The sequence below is a fragment of the Crocuta crocuta genome, unplaced genomic scaffold (genome assembly GCF_008692635.1).
Source record: "Crocuta crocuta isolate KB4526 unplaced genomic scaffold, BGI_CrCroc_1.0 scaffold462, whole genome shotgun sequence".
Classification (NCBI taxonomy): Eukaryota; Metazoa; Chordata; class Mammalia; order Carnivora; family Hyaenidae; genus Crocuta; species Crocuta crocuta.
The window spans coordinates 1,627,846-1,644,628 of record NW_027527437.1 but is presented as its reverse complement, the minus strand read 5'-3'; the positions used below and the strand labels follow the sequence as shown (position 1 = coordinate 1,644,628).

The window sequence follows — 16,783 nt, the reverse complement described above, 5'->3', positions numbered from 1 at the left end:
AGCTATTCAACTAGTAAACTTAATTAGCCTCTTATATGTTCTTAGTCACAGTGATACTCTTATTTTCTCCATCATTATTTTTATTATTTACCTTATAAAACTAATAAAAATACAAAATTATTCATTCTTTTATTTGTTTAGTTGCTTATTATTTGCTTTCCCCACTAGATGTAAGCTTAGTGAAAACAAGGTCCTTGTCCATTTTGCTCACTGTATTCTTAGCATCTAGAACAGTGTCTGGCATACAGAGAACCTTCATAGATATTTGTTCTCAACTGAACAAATATTTGCTAATTGTGTAGATTCAGCATACAGTGTTTAAAAACAGTTTTTAAATTTACCAACTATTACAATTTTCCTTTTCTTTCTTTTTTTAAAATGTTTATTTTTGAGAGAAAGACAGTGTGCAAATGGTGGAAGGGCAGAAAGAGAGGGAGACACAGAATGGGAAGCAGGCTCCAGGCTCTGAGCTGTCAGCACAGAGTCTGATGCAGGGCTCCAACTTACAAACCATGAGACAGTGATCTGAGCTGAAGTCAGATGCTTACCCGAATGAGCCACCCAGGGGCCCCTACAATTTTTCTCTTCATTTCCTAATTCAACTGTAAATCAAAATTTTATTCTTGCCACCCAGAGTATTGAGGGAAAAAAATGAACAGCTTCACTGTAGTTATTATAATTACTAATGGATCGTGGGCTCCTAACCCTACAAAGGGCACCCCATGTTTATTGTTTTAACCATTAAGTTTTTCTGTGGTTTGTTATATACTAAAGCTACTTTTACTCTAAAATAGTAGTTGTTGACAATACAGGAGCTGAAAGTGTCACCAATTCTGAGGCAGTGANGAGTCGAAGTTGGACGCTTAATCGACTGAGCCACCCAGGTGTCCCTGAAAAATCTTTTAAGATGAATTTATAGGGGCACCTGGGTGGCTCAGTCAGTTTAGTGTCCAACTTCGGCTCAGGTCATGATCTCACAGTCTGCATTGGGCTTTGTGCTGACAGCTCAAAGCCTGGAGCCTGTTCCAGATTCTGTGTCTCCCTCTCTCTCTGTCCCTCCCCAGCTCGTGCTCTGTCTCTGTCTCAAAAATAAATAAATATTTAAAAAAAGATGAATTTATAAATAAAATAACTAGAAAAGTAAAGTAATAAATTGAAGTGGGATTTATGACCCTTTTAAGTTGAACTTTAAATTCAAGGACTTCAATTTCTTTAAGGAACTAACTGAAATAGCCTGCTTGGAATTCTCTCTCCCACTCTCTCTGTCCCTCCCCTACTCACAGGTGCGCTCTCTCTCTCTCTCAAAATAAATAAGTAAACATTTAAAAAATAAAAAAGGTTAACTACATCTTTGTGAATTGCACATATAAGACCAATATTACCGATAACTTCACTAAGCTGATTGCTAATGTCCATATTTTTAAACTCATATTGTTTTGTGTTAATAAGCAGAATTAGTTTTCTCAAGTGACCAGATATCAGATTCTTCTCTTAGACATGGTTCTAAAAGAGTGGCATGATTAAACAAAGGACTAAATTTTTTCCATTGCCCTACATGGCAGGCTAAAGAATAAATTTAAAGTAATTTTCCAATGTTTCAGTACAGAATAAGAGCGTGACCATGTAGAATATAAGCTGATATAGGCCACTAATAATACTTCCTGGGCTTTTCAGTTAAAAAAAAAAACAAAAAAAAACCCCATTCGTCTCTCATCTATAGTCCAGAAGAGATTATATCATATGCCTCTCTTATTGTAGCCTAGGGGACTTCAAATAGGCTCCTATTTTCCACACTAGTAACTTTAGAAATCCTAATGACTTTCATTTGAGGAAGATAGGTAATAAAGAAATGTAACAGGATGTTAAAATTAAGGCTTTGACCATCCAATACATGGTTGTTCCTCATTCAACACAACTATTAGGAAGTAGTTTATCCCCCACTCTCAAAGAAATCTCTCTTCAGCAGCACACCCCATGAATCAATAAGGATCCAGTCAGGAGATAGGAACCACCATATCAGTAATTTTGATAAAGTTAAATTTAAAGAACTGTTAATAAAAGGTGGTTTAAAAAGATTCTAATGGAGAAAGAAATAAGAGAGGCAGAAAGAAACTACTCCCTCTGAAGTGTTAGGAGAATATAAAAGAAAGAATTATACGAGCCTCCCCTCCCCCACTCTTACTCCAGTGAGATTCAGAACTCATTGGAGAGCCTAGCTCACACAGGAACATAGACTATCTTTGGAAGAAACGTGCCAGAGGGGAAGGGGAGCTGGCCTCATTGGAGGACCTCACCATGTGGTGGGGTCCACGGAGACTGTGGGTGGGCCACAGTTGGAACTTCCAGCAAGGTAACTTTCAGGAAGATGTAGGCTGTAGATGATCCATGAAGGCTGTTGAAAAAGACATTTTTCCCTTGTTATGACTTACATTGTTCCTCCATTGACAGCCTATTATTAAGCCTGTACAGGAGAAACCTGTATAGGGCCCAGTTTCAGCCATTACAAAGCAAGGCAAAGAAGGGTGGATTTGGAGCTGAAATAGTAAACTTGGTAACTGGCCAACCCTACAATCTTGAAATATGATTAATTACAGTGCACTCGTGCTATAAAAATACATAAGAAAAATGTGAATACTTGTTCCTTATTAGATATTGGCATATCTTTGCTTAGTCTCATATAGATTCCTATTATTGTTTCATTCTTTTCAAGACAATCTCTGTAATAATCCTTGCATCAGCAGCTTTCTTCAAGGTTTTAAGTTGAGTTGTAGTATCATATGTATGGGAAATTAAGATTTGGTTGTCCATTCTTAAATCAATCAGCACACAGATGACATTGATGCAAACATCTCTGTTTAGATGGTTTTAAGAACATAAAGTTTGGTCTGTTTCTTTTCTCATATGGGATAATACTAACAATGGCAAATCCCTTATGTTGCTCTCAATGAGCAGAAGAAATCACAAAAACACAAACATGTTATTTGAGAAGTACAGATGTGAATTTCACAGGTGTGAATTTGAATTGTCTTGAAAGGTAAGAACACATTTTCCAGGCAGAGAGAAAATGGATGGCATGTGGAAAGACTGCAAGGCAGTAAATCTGGACCTAAATTTTTGGGAAGGAAGCAATTGATGAGGTTGAAAATATAATCTGGCTTATATTTTCAGTCATTAACTCTCAAAATAGTGCATCCCTGAATCACTTGAGAATCTTGTTATATATGTGGATTCTTTGTCTCTATCCCACAAAAAACCACTCAGTAAATTTGAAACAAAGGTCAAGGAATCAGCATTTGAAAAGTCACACAATTAACCCCCACTGGAATGCTAATAACACTCCTGATCCACACACCACTATTTGACAAATACTGTATGAAAACATTTTTACTTAATGCTATTGGTCTCCAAAGTAGGGCAAAAACACTCTAGGGAGCATGCAAGATGATTCATTTGGGTGCAGGAAGAAGACAATAAAATATATATTTGCATTTAAATTAAGCTTTATTAATAGTTAATATATGAATTGACACAGATGCCTTAACTTTATCTGTACATAGTACAAGGTGAACTGAGGGAAGAAAAGGACCTGACAATGAAGTTCCCATTCCCTCATCCAGGACAGTGGGACAGACAACACTACAGAAACTTTACAAAATGGAAAAGTGGCATAAAGAGATCTCTGAGGGAGGGGGGAAAAAAACCTTTAAAGATAACAGTAATAATGGAATCAAGTGTGAACAAGAAAATGAGTTGACCTTTCTCTTAAACCTAAATTAGATTTTTGCCAAATAACAAGGTTAGAAATTACTATGAAGTCAAATGATCATAAGTCTGTGAATGGACAAGAAAGTAGTTACTGTTGGAAAAAAATTGTGCTATACAAAGAACATTTTAAAAATGGTTATTGGAAATATTCATTTTGTGCTTTTGTGGCTGAAAACATAATACCTATCAAAATGCTCATATCTTCACAATTTCACAACTTGGAAATAATTTCCTGACCTTTAAAAAAAATCTCCAAAACCTTAAAACAAGTTTGCTTGTTTTCCCTAAATATTCCAAAGTGCTTAGTGGGTTTTAGAAAGCTATTTGTCAAAAATATAGAACTTCTGATCAGTTGCAAGAAGAAGTGTGGTTCATCTTCCATGAAATCATTTTTCTCATCAGGGATGAGAAATTTAGGGTGCTCACTCTTTACTCCCTGCTCAGCTCAGCCCCCAGGTCTAGATTTTGCTGACATAGCCTAGTATTTGTAGTTACTGATGTGAGATTTTCCCACTTGAAGAATACTTACCACTTAACAGTTCAAATTCCCAGTCACTCTAGCACAGAACACAGGTCTTTTAATTTGTCATTTGTTTGAAGTTCTTAAAAGTTCTAATGTACATGTTCCTCAACCGAGATTACTTGGGAGATAGATTCTTTGGATACTTGCATATCCTTAAGATAAATGGTCTCATCTGGGAAATACATTTAGTTGTAGTCATTCTCTACAGCCTGAAGATGTGTCTTTTTTTGTTCCTTTATGAAGTCCTCTCTTTACCCTGAAGTTAAATAATTTAAATGTCTCCTCCTACATGTCTAATGAGCATCTCAAACTCAATATTCCTCAAAACTCGTTTCCCTCAGCTAATACCAGCCCCAAATCTGACCTTTACACATTCTTATCACAGTAAGCAGAAAACCACATCCTTCCAGCTATTTAGGCAAAAGCCCAAAACAACAAAAAAATCTTATTGTTGACTCTATTATCACACATCACACCAAATCCATCCACTTGCTCCTCCCCAATAACCACACTGGCCCAAGCCCTAATCATTTCTTATCTAAATTACTGCAATATCCAATAATCTGGTCTCCCAGCTTCTGCTTTTACTACCACATAGTCTATTCTCTAAGAGCATTAGGACTCTTAAAAACTAGTCACATGAGGTCACTCTTCTGCTCAAAAACTCTCCAATGCCTCCCCTATGTACCAATGAATAAAAGCCAAGAGCTTAACAATAGCTTACAAAGTCCTACATAATCTTGTTTCTAGCTGCCATTCTGCACTCACCTCTTACTGTTCTTGCTCCCTCATCTCTGCCAGTCTTTGAGTCGCAGATATACTACCTTATCATTTTTTTCTAATTTTTTAAATGTTTATTTTTGAGAGAGAGAGAGAAAGAGGGAGAGAGAGAGAGAGGGAGAGGGCGCTCATGGGGGGTTGGGACAGAGACAGAGGAAAACACAGAATCCAAAGCAGGCTTCACACTCTTAGCTGTCAGCACAGGGCCCAGTACAAGGCTCAAACTCAGGAACCGCAAGATCATGACCTGAGCTGAAGTTGACACTTAACAGATTGAGCCACCCAGGTGCCTTAGGATTTTTAAACTTCCTTTTCCTTCTTTAGTTGGGTGCCTCACTTCCTTCAAATTGCTGTTCAAACGTCACCTTGTCTCTGACCACCCAACTAAACAGTAAGTCTTGCCTTTACCTTATCCCAACACTGTCTAGTCACTCTACCTCACCTTTTTCTCTATCACTTATTGACATCTGACACATTCATTTTATTATCTACCTCTTCCTACTCAATAAGGGCATGGCTCAAAGCTATGTTCACCTTGAATTCCAGCAACTAAAATAGTACTTATCATTGACATGAAGTAAACAAAAAAGTATTTAAATGTCTGCCTAAGTGTCTTCCCCCTCCCCCTCCAGGCTACACAGAACCCCCAGAGTGAGAGCCCTTTCAAATCAGTGAAATTTTCCTCTAGTATTTATGAATTGTTTTCATAAGTCTGTTTCCTTTTTTTCTTCCTTATGATTCTTTACTTATTCATGTTAAATATCCAAACTTTTCAAGGTGTTTTCATTTTTACTACAATCCCATGTCTTTGGGTCTTGCTTTTCTAAAAGTAACTACTACTGCACATATTCCAGGTCTCTAATTTGGTCCTCAGGAGTGCCCATTTCCCTCTTTTTCTACTACATTTAATGTGTTGGGGTTTTGTTGTTTTAATTTATAGAAAGTTTATTTCACACTGTGATTGAATTTCCTCATGTGCTTTTTCAAAATTCCGCCAGCAATTCTTTTTCACCACCACCCACTTCTGAATGTTCTATATTTCTTCAGACTTCTTTACCATTTTCCTTTGTCTATTCATTTGCCCTCTGGCACAAGTCAAACTGTGGGACAGTCCAAGGAGCAATAAACCTGTGAGCAATACAAGCAAGCCAGTTATCTCCACTTCTGTGGGCTAAGGATGGATTAACCAGCAAGCTGCCAGCACCCATACAAACAGGAACTGAGAGCCCACCATGCAGCAGCCCAGCAGTACTCTAAAGGTAGAGTCTTCCTAGTACCACCCCTGTGGGAGACCTAAGTCCACAGATCCTTGTGAAGCACTCACTCCCTAGAACCGTGTTTAAGATGAAAGGTGCGACACAGTTTAAGATGAAAGGGTAGAAAGGTGTAAGTACAGGGTGACCGGAGGAAGACAAGGCTGGAGAGGAAACCATAATAGGGCAAAACTCATGACAGTGGGGGAGACTGTGGGATAACACATTATGAATAGACAAGTCCTTGATGGGTGACAGGACATTTAAATCTTTGTAATAGGAGGAATGAAAGAAAGGATGCTTATTATATGCATACATGTTTGTGAGATATAGTACTAAGAAGTCCATGGCTTCTGTTTCCTCTACCAAAAATAGGTAAGGTCACTTCTGGGTGAAGACAATGAAGTAAAGTGGGATCATAGCCCAATCATACTTAACAGCTGAACAATGGGGGATTGAGAGAAAAGGAGAAACAAGCCATCAGCCACCAAACAAGAAAAGATATACCACTTTAAGTTAACAAAGAAACCAAAGAAAGAAATAGATTCAGGTAAGATTTAGATTAGGCTCAAAATAATGTCCAATCCACCTCAGTATGGGGGGTAAATTGTGCAACATTTAAAGAATTCTCATCCAAAATTTAGAACAAAACAAACTGAGGAAATAAAATGTCCACAGAAAAGTCCATGAAAAACCCTTCCCAATATCCCATATTTTCAAGTATTCCTTTTTTCCAGTACCCCGTACCCACTCTGGGAACCATTCATGGTGTTCTCCCTTAGTAATGAGATGCACATACAAATAGGAGAGACCTCCGTTTGGGCTCATTATAAAACCTCAGAACAGAACAGTGCTCAGGTCTTCCAACAGACTTTTACCCACTTCCAGTTTATCACTGAGCTACAGATGAGGCAAAGAATACAAGAACTAGCCTGATGTGGGAGCAAACTGGAGAAAAGACTCAGAGAAGATACAAAGGCTGTTGTCACAAAAAATTTACACTTAATATAGTAAAAGCCCTCATAATCTGTCCTAATGGAAAAAGTACAGAATTTTATTTTATTTTTTTAATATTTTTATTTATTTCTAGGAGAGAGAGAGAGAAAAACAGCGTGAGCAGGGCAGGGTCAGAGAGAGAGGGAGACATAGACTCTGAAATAGGCTCCAGGCTCTGAGCTGGCAGTCAGCACAGAGCCCGACGCGGGGCTTGAACCCACGAACCGCGAGATAATGACCCAAGCGAAAGTCGGACGCTCAACCGACTAAGCCACCCAGGCGCCCCCAGAATTTTATTTAAAAAAGCAAGTTGTGGGGGGAGGGTCACTGAAATGATTATACCTTTAAAAAAAATCTTAAAATATCTAAATGTACATCCACTGATCTCCTGATACAAAGCTGAAGATTTTTGAGCATGGATCCTTTAAAGCTCATGCTATCTAGTTAGAATTTTCCTGTTGCCATCAAGCTGAGTCACTAGCCTGTGGCTAATCTTCCCTGCCACCTTTATTTCTTATAGTTTTGTTATTTCAACACTCACATGAGTAACCATGGCCTCTGATCTTTGTCCACTTCAAAGAGCCCTTCTCCTATCTCAGTTACTTCCAAGGTTTTGACTTTTCCTCATCAATATCATATGATATCTGAAATCCTGATTTCACAGATCCAATCTTCTCACCTTCCCATCTTTTGGGCTCACTTTTAGCTTCATTTCACTTAAGTTTTTTCAGTCAGTGCCACTTTCATATAATCCACCACTTCCTCTCTACCATGTATCCCTTGAAGAGCTTAGATTCCATGTTCTAGTACTATAATCATCACCTTTGTAAATATCTTCACCTCCCTGGTCTGTTTCTACTTCTATTAAAAGTTAAAAATTTGCTTTTCCTACACCTGCCAACAAGTAGCTAAATGCTGCTGGAGAAAAATCACACCACAGCTTTGCCTAGTTTCATTTAAATTTATGACCAATCCCCCCAAAAGATACATCACTGCCCAAATCCTACTTATTTTTTCCCATGGAGTTGGAGATCCTGTATAATTTCTTTTCTCCTCAAATTCCTACATCAACTTCCTTAAACTACATTAACACCCCATCATCAGTAACCCTTACACTTCCTTTTTTGTACTCAATGGTGCATTATGAAATAAAAACATGTAGCTAAGAATACAAATACTTTAAAACTGCCTTACAGTCAAAATGACCCTAAACATTAGTTATGTCCAATTGGGCTAAAATAACTGAGTAAGCCATGAGCAAGCCCATTTGATTCTCCCCAACCATTACACACACCAACTTGAAAAAATTTCAAACTATTCCACTTTAAAGAAAAACTTATAAACAATTTTAACAGGAGAAATTGATGCCATTACCATATTTACATTTTTAACATGGTAAACTCCATGAAGGCAAGATCTTTGAGTCTACATCATCATATTTTATCAGTATACAGCCAATGCTGGATTTTTTAGCAAATGAATCACAGCCCAATAAAATATTCAAATGTGATTAACTAAATCTCTGATGTCCTTTGTTTTATATGGGCTGGGCCTTATTTACATTAGTCGTGTAATATAAATCAGCATTCTCTGCAAGATGGTAAATTATACACTATAGTTGTGTACGAAGTATCTATAAATACTTACAACAGACTCGACAACATAGCCTTCTCTAGAGCTGCTTTTTTTTTAAACGGTCACTGAAGAAAATTAAGAAGATGTCTTCCAACCCATCATAAACACTGATCACTACACAATTAAATATAAACGGAAACTGTTTTAGGAAATGAGAAGAAAAAAAGGCTTATTTGGCAATGTGCTCTTATATACTAGCACCTCTGAGCCTTAAAAAATCCAACAGCATTTACAGCTCTTGCTAAATCTATTTTAGTTATGTGAATGCTCATCTGCCTAAAAGCAGAAGATCAAATGAACAGAAGACTAGGATAAAATATTTAGTAGGCACTTATGAATTGAATGGAAATTAAGTCTGAATAGGGCCCATTAAACACTTCATTAAAGAAATTTTGTTGCAAAAGAGTTAAACATTATTACTGGCACCACCAATAATACTATGATGCTGTTAATGATTTGATTATATGCAGAATAGTTTGTTTTCAAATTACAAAATATTAAAATCAGGGTGCCCAAACTGCTGAAAGATAACAGAATTAAGAATGTATGTTGGTAAATTGCATTCTAACAATAAGGACTTGGTAAGTTTGGACCATAACCAAACTAAGCACACTACAGCATGTAGCCTGTTACTTTTAGGAAGAACTATGATTCTCTACATTATTGAACTCATTAACAGAAGGCTGTAAATGTACTTAACTCCTTAGTTTTCGAAGTGAAAACTTACACTGCATTTATTTTCAAAGCAGAAATAATATGCCTGAAATACTATGTTTTGGAAAGACTGTCATTCATATCCTCCACCACAATACAGTTTCTGTATAATTTGTTGAATGTGAGTTTTTGGTTAGAAGGATGAAGACTAGGGTAGAGCGGGATGGGAATATATCCAAGACTTATTTACAAGTTGAAACTTAAAATTCCACTGAAATGGACTAAGAGTGAGTAGAACATTTAATGAGGTCACATGGCCCAGATTTAAGTTCCACTGAAGAACCACTTTGCATGAGAAATATACAAACTGGTGGCTAACCAATCATTTATAGTGCCTACACCATGTAAATGAACTACATTATATATAAAGCACTATATAACCAAACTTGGAGTTGAAGTAGCTTTTAGTAAACTTAAAGTGAATAAAAATGGAATTCAGTAGCAAACAAAATTCTCAGAGAGATACATCACTTCCTGAAATTTGACAATAGTATCACTCCACTTTTTGAATTTTGGCAATAAAATTGATCTAGTTTTACTCATTTAAATGGCATATATTTATAACTCCCAAGATATTCTAATAAACACTACCTAAAATAATCCAGTTAAGCCCAAACAGATCAATGACCTGAAAGTATTATTGCCTTTTATGCATTTACTAAATACGATTTTTATACACCTATTATACATTCCCAATTTTTTCCTCGGTTATTATCCCAACATATTGATACAGAAACCATGCTGGCATCACTATACAGCCAAAGTGGCAACGGACAGGACAGAACATACAGGACATGACATTTCAAAATTCCTAATCCAGTTCTTAATTTAAGTCCAATTCAGTTATTTTTCCTTTTTTATTTCTGAAGTTAATTTACTATGGTTAGGGTAACCAGTTAAATATCAAATCCAAGTGAATAAAAATTCAGTCAAGTAATATTAAGGCTCATGTAATTAAATTTATTTTCAGTGTTTTAATTTTGATCAGCTTTTATAATATTTATAAAATACACTGTTGGTCTCAAAGTTTTATAAACTAATTAGTTAAACAACTAAAGCTAAGATAATTGTTATCTGACAAAGTGGCATTTATTTCTGGCCACATAATGTATATCCTATCATCATCTCTATTGTTAATACCAATAAAATGGAACTGTTATACAGTAAGAAATATGGCAACTAAAGACTCCCTCCCCACCCTCCAAAAAAGAACAATGTATCGCTTTAACTTTGTTAGGAGTCACAAAATATTTTATTGGGAAAAATATTTCTTTCAATGTTTGATAATGAATTTTATGTAAATGAATAATTTACTTTTACTTTTCTGTGCAGACCAATTAAAAAGTATGCCTCTTTCCTTTCATAAGCAAACTCTAATTCTGCATGGCAGATAAGAAATTATTACTTTACCTTCTTCTACCTTAAAAATTATTAAGAAATTTTCCTCATTATGAACTCGTTATTTCTATATGGATTGTTGTCATGCTGCTGTTAAAAAAAAAAAGTTAGTAAAGGATAAGGACACATGGGAAACAACTCATAAACTCTAATACTAGTTTATAATGAAATATATTAAACATTGTTTAAATATTAAACAGCAAAATACTCCTATATTAAATAAATAAGACGTGGATTTGTTATGTGTAACTATAGGCCAATACCATCAATACGGGAGTCAGTCTCGTGCAAAGGGTGGCCACCAAAAGGAAAAATAAAAGCAAGAAACAAAGAACGAAGGAAGGAAAAGAGGGAGGAAAAAGGTGAGAGAGGCAGAGAGAGAGAGGAAGGGAGGAAGGGAGGGCGGGAGATAAGGACAAAACACGACATTTAATACTGGAATTAATTTCACAAATTAAATCAGTGATTCTCAATCCTTTCTGAATATGAAATTACCTAAAGAACTTTTTAAAAATACTGATGATCAGGTCTCAGTACAAATTAAATCAGAATCAGGAATCAGTCAATAATATATTTAAAACGTCCCCCAAATGATTCTAATGTGCAGTCAAGGTTGAAGAATTATTGACTGAAACCTACAAGCTTCTTAATGTTACCTGACTCAGAAGATGCGTCCTATGAATAAAGAAAGGGAGTTTCCTTTTACCAATGGGACAAGCAAGGGTGTCTTTAGTTAACAGTAACTTATAGGTAAATCAGGCTCATTAATGTATACCTCATTGCCGTTAAAATATCTGTGTATACCTCTTCCTTCCCTGTAATTCTGTATTTCCAAACTCCAAGACCTAGCCAAAGTACTTTTTGTAATAAATCAGTCACACTGAAAAGATCATTAATTCATGCATATAAATATTTACTGAATGGCTACTCTGTGCAAGGCACAGTGATAGGTGCTGCTGTATGACTTGGAGTCATAACGAATAATGATTGGCTGAAAAAAATTGCTTTTGGAATTAATGACTATTACATTAATTACATGGACCTAAATAAGGGACTGAACTGCTGAAAAAAGAAAAAGTACATACTAAGGGTTTGATTTTAAAATACATATAGCATAGCATATTTGTACTTTTCCTAATGTTCCTTTACAGTATTTCCAGAAGCCTTTGAATATACATAAGGCAAATTCAAGATAGAAAAATAAACCCTGTTTAAAGTAGATGTTCCCAATTTTAACCACACTCTGTATCAAGTAAATTTCATATATGACATAAGTATAAATACTAAAAATTTTTATAGAAAGGTAGTTCTTGTCCACTTGTAGTAGTCTTAACAAGTAATCTTACATTAAAATAGTACAGATTCTAGTCCTTGACGATTTCATCATGGAGAAAGTTTATACAATACATTAATTTATTCTGAAAACAGTGTATGATGAGAAATTCTAAAGTGAACAAATTTGAGTTCTTTCGTTTTCAAGAAGAGAGGATGCCCAGAAAGGAAGGGGTAGAATCTGTTCAAACCTTATAAATATCCTATAATCTAATAATTTAAAATGCTGACTGCTTTTCTTAAGAACACAGTGAATTCCATATGAATAAATACTTTTTTCTATTCACTATTGGTATGGACTTTTGTGATTACTTTAAAAATAAATAATAAGTGCTTCTCATTTTTATGACAGCATTAAATTCCAAAATGAAGATAGGTAATGTCAGCATAACATAAGAAGGAGCTAAATGTTTACTAAAAAAATGTTAACCTAAGAGAGATCACCGGAGGAAAAAATGGGGGAAAAAAATGACACAAGATGAATGATCAGCAACGATTCTAATGGCAAAAACTCTTTAGGGGAGTAGAGGTTCCAGTTCCTTTTAAGTAATAAAAGGCAAAATCAAGACTCAAGGAAAATGTTCATTCATTGTACCTTGGATGCAACACTCTAGAGAAGTAGTAAAATATTTTACTAAGTTAAAATATAGGTTTTATATTTTATACGATATTGAATATGCACATAAAAATACCAGTGTTTTCATCTTGTTTCTGTTCAGACACTTAATTAAGCAAATGTGTTCTTTGGTGTCTGGGAGAGTTATCAATATTTAGGGATAATGGAAGATAAGAACTCCAAGATCAACATGCCTAGAAATAGAAGACTCAAAACCTATACCACACATATAAAGTAAGATTCAAAGGTGAACTTATGAGAAAGATAAGGAAGTTAAAGTTACATTGTAGTAGGACTAATACATTTTCTTCCCCCAAACATACTCTGGCTCCCAAAATAAAAAGTACTACAGCCTATCAGGCTTTTAATCTGTCTCTTGAGATTTTTCAAGTGGAAAGATAGCACAGATAGAAATATATCATTCTAAGTTTTAAAATCACCAAAGTCAGTGAGAAGAATGTACATTCATTAAATGTATTCATTATAAGTAAAGAAGTCTTGAAAAGGCTGAACAGTTCAACCAAAGCTGAAGAATTGTTCTTGATTTTTCATTATTCTTTTTTAAATAAAGAATAAGTATAGGAATAGTTTACATATAGGTTGACATTCTGATTCATTCAAAATAGTCACATCCCTTTGCTAGTTTTGGAAGTTCCAGAGACTAAAATTTAATACCACTCATAGCATAGAATTTTCAATGAAAGAATTAGAGAGCAATGAAAAATCAGAAGCAAGATGGCTTAGAGAGCCTCATAACCTCTAAATATACACACATTTATAACCTGTATTTATTTTCTAAAGAAACAAATTTTAAGTAATGCTAATTTAACCAATGGAGAAAAAACTTCTATCAAAATATACAATTTCCATTACAGACTAGAAGGCTAATATTAAAAAAATAGTTGTAAGCCAAAAAGTTTGCTTATATGGATGACAAGCATCATCCCTTTGAAGCATAAAGCATCAAATTAAGGTCTTATAAAAGATGAATCTGTGACCTCTTCATTTTTAAGTTCTTGATAAATTCATAAAGCTTGAGTCTCAGTCTTTAGGTCAAGGCATATCCATGCTTCTTAATCCAGATCTCCAGAAAAGGGGAAACCAAGTAAAATTCAGAATCTCAAGTGGGATTTATGCTTTACCATGTACCTGAAAAATAATATTATAATAGGTTATAACAATTATAGGAATTCTAGAATTTTTAGAAATGTAAAAATAAGTTGACATTTTTTTTTTAAACTTAAAATTCAAAAGTGAACAGGAAGTTCTGTTTTCTAAAAACTGGAAACCTGATAACTATGCTTTGGGAATACAGAATAAGAACTTCTAAAGCCAGAAGAAACACTCCTCTTATTAAATTCTATAATCAGAGCTTCTGGCTAGAATGATAAATCTTTTTCTTTAATATATTATCAGTTATAATCACTGGGTTACCTCAATCACCTCTGACTTTAGAAAACCCTTAATATTCAGCAAAAGGCTTATACCAAGAAAGTGACAGATTTTAAAGAGCACCACTAGAACAAATTCAGTGGTATTGTGAACATAATGCTGTTCTTAAATTTTCTAATCACAAAACTGGTATTTTAAAAGGACTTTAAGAATTCTGTTTATAACAGTAATTAAAATAAATTCAAAACGAATTCCTTTCACAAGCTACCCATAACTCAAATCCAGTCAGAGACCTATTGATGCTGGCAAAAAAACAAAACAAAACCAAAGAAAACCCTGTTAGGGAATCACTTAATCCAAGGCCCTGGGATAGATAGAAAACAAGGTTCAGGAAGGGTCACACAGTTCATTACAGCCAGATCATAAAATCAGTACTAAAATCTAGGTCTTCTGACTCAGAGTTTACTGTTCCTTCTAACAAGGTGATAAGCCCTTTCTCCATCTATTTCTAAATTCAGTATAACAGAGGTATTTGTTAATTATCTATTGGAGATCAGCATCAGACAATGTTCAAAAAAGGAAACTAGGGGATACGTACACAACTTTAAGGAACTTAAAATCTACCTGAGGAGAAAGGAAAATTACTACAATAAAGCAAAAGTAAGTGCATTTTAGGATCAGAATTACCTATCCAATGTTTCCCAGAACCGTAAGAAAACTGGTCTATCCAAATGACGTTTGTGATAGCTGAGTTCTAATACTGTTACATCCCATTTCTGAACGTTTGGATCTAGACGAACTTCATCATATTTGAGATGGAAGGCTTTAACTATATGGGGGGAAATAATATTTTTAATTCAAACTGCAATCAAAATTATAAAAATATTTTATAAAAGAATAAAAATATCCAATACAGACATTAACCAAAAAAATGAAAACAAAAACTTTTTAAAAAACTCAATCTTTCTTCAACCAAATGAAGCTACATTATAACCAAAGAGACCTTTGAAACAGATTCTAGTAAGCACTGTGGTATCCTCAAAATCATTCAACAAATACCTACCAAGGATTGGGTCACTGGGACTGAAATGAGGAATAATGCATATTATGAAGCTAATAAAATGTATATGGTCTTGTGAAGCATAAGAAGAAGAAAAAAAACTATTCAAAAACAGTAATGATAAAGATAGTAGAGTGCCACAGAAACAGAACAGAGTACCTTACCCAGACCATGGAGTTCAGAAAGGCCTACAAAGGTAATGATGTCTAATCTAAGACCTAAAGGCTGAGTAAGAATTAGGCAAACAGAGAAAGTGTCTTTTGTTTAACAAGAACATGCTCAACGAGAAAATGGTTTCTTCTAGGAACTAAAGAAATTTAACGGAACAGCATCATACAAAGTAATGTAAAGAATGACTAAAAGGTAAGACCACAGATTCAGAACAATGTTGGCCTCGTAGGCCGTATTAAGGAGTCTGGATTTTTTTTATTTGTTTAATGTTTTATTTATTTCCGAGAGACAGAAAGACAGCATGAGCAGGGGAGGGTCAGAGAGAGTAGGAGACACAGAATCCAAAGCAGGCTCCAGGCTCTGAGCCACCCGGGGCTTGAAATCACAAACCACGAGATCATGACCCGAGGCAAAGTGCCGAGGCGAAGTCGGACGCTTAACCGACTGAGCCACCCAGGCGCCCCAAGGAGTTTGGATTTTTATCTAAGAGATATGGAGAATCACTGCAAAGTGTTTAGCGGCTACTACTGATACAATTTAACAATCTAAAGAAGGAGATTTTCTCAACTAGGGAGAAGATAGATGCCTAGCAAGAAAACGATTCAAGAAATAATTAGGGAGTGAGAACTAATGGGACTAGGAATGATGAAAAGGGAAAACGAAAAATTTGGAAGGCCTCTTGAGAAGGTTACCTAAAAGTAGATAATTAAATGATATAAAAAGTGAGTTTAGCAAAGAGTAAGAAGAGGATTTCAGGCACAGGGAACAGTTGGTAAAAGGGTTCTGAAATGAAAGCAAGCTTGGCATACACCCTATAAACAAGTATAACTTCTTTTGTAGGCAATGTCCTATATTGAAAATTTTGGCTATGGTAAAAAAATCTGAATTTGTTCCAAATGGGATAGTAAGCCACTACAAAGTTTAGAGCAAGAAGATGAAATTATTATTAACAGTTAATTCTGGTGTTGGGCAAATAAGACTCTAGCGGGCAAATCCTCCCAGCTGGTATATCCTACAAAAGGTTAACAAATGGACCATAAAATACTGACTTTGAGTCTCTCTCTGATCATCCAGTTGAATATCCTAATTTTTGTATTTGCAATCAGATTACCATCAGTGAAGCTTTTGTTTTACAGGTATACATGTAA

At 35.2% G+C, this 16,783-nt stretch overlaps 1 protein-coding gene across 1 annotated transcript in view; it reads right to left on the bottom strand.

Annotated features, from left to right (window-relative positions):
- Positions 1-3,482: 3,482 nt before the first annotated feature.
- Positions 3,483-16,783, bottom strand: part of CDC73 (cell division cycle 73) — a 140,703-nt gene continuing 127,402 nt past the window's right edge. Inside the window, exons 20-21 of the mRNA XM_077759932.1 lie at positions 15,092-15,233; positions 3,483-14,161 (exon numbers count right to left, since the gene is read on the bottom strand). Of these exons, the coding sequence (XP_077616058.1) occupies positions 14,125-14,161; positions 15,092-15,233 (179 nt within the window). The 3' untranslated portion in view covers positions 3,483-14,124. The remainder of the gene's footprint in view (positions 14,162-15,091; positions 15,234-16,783) is intronic.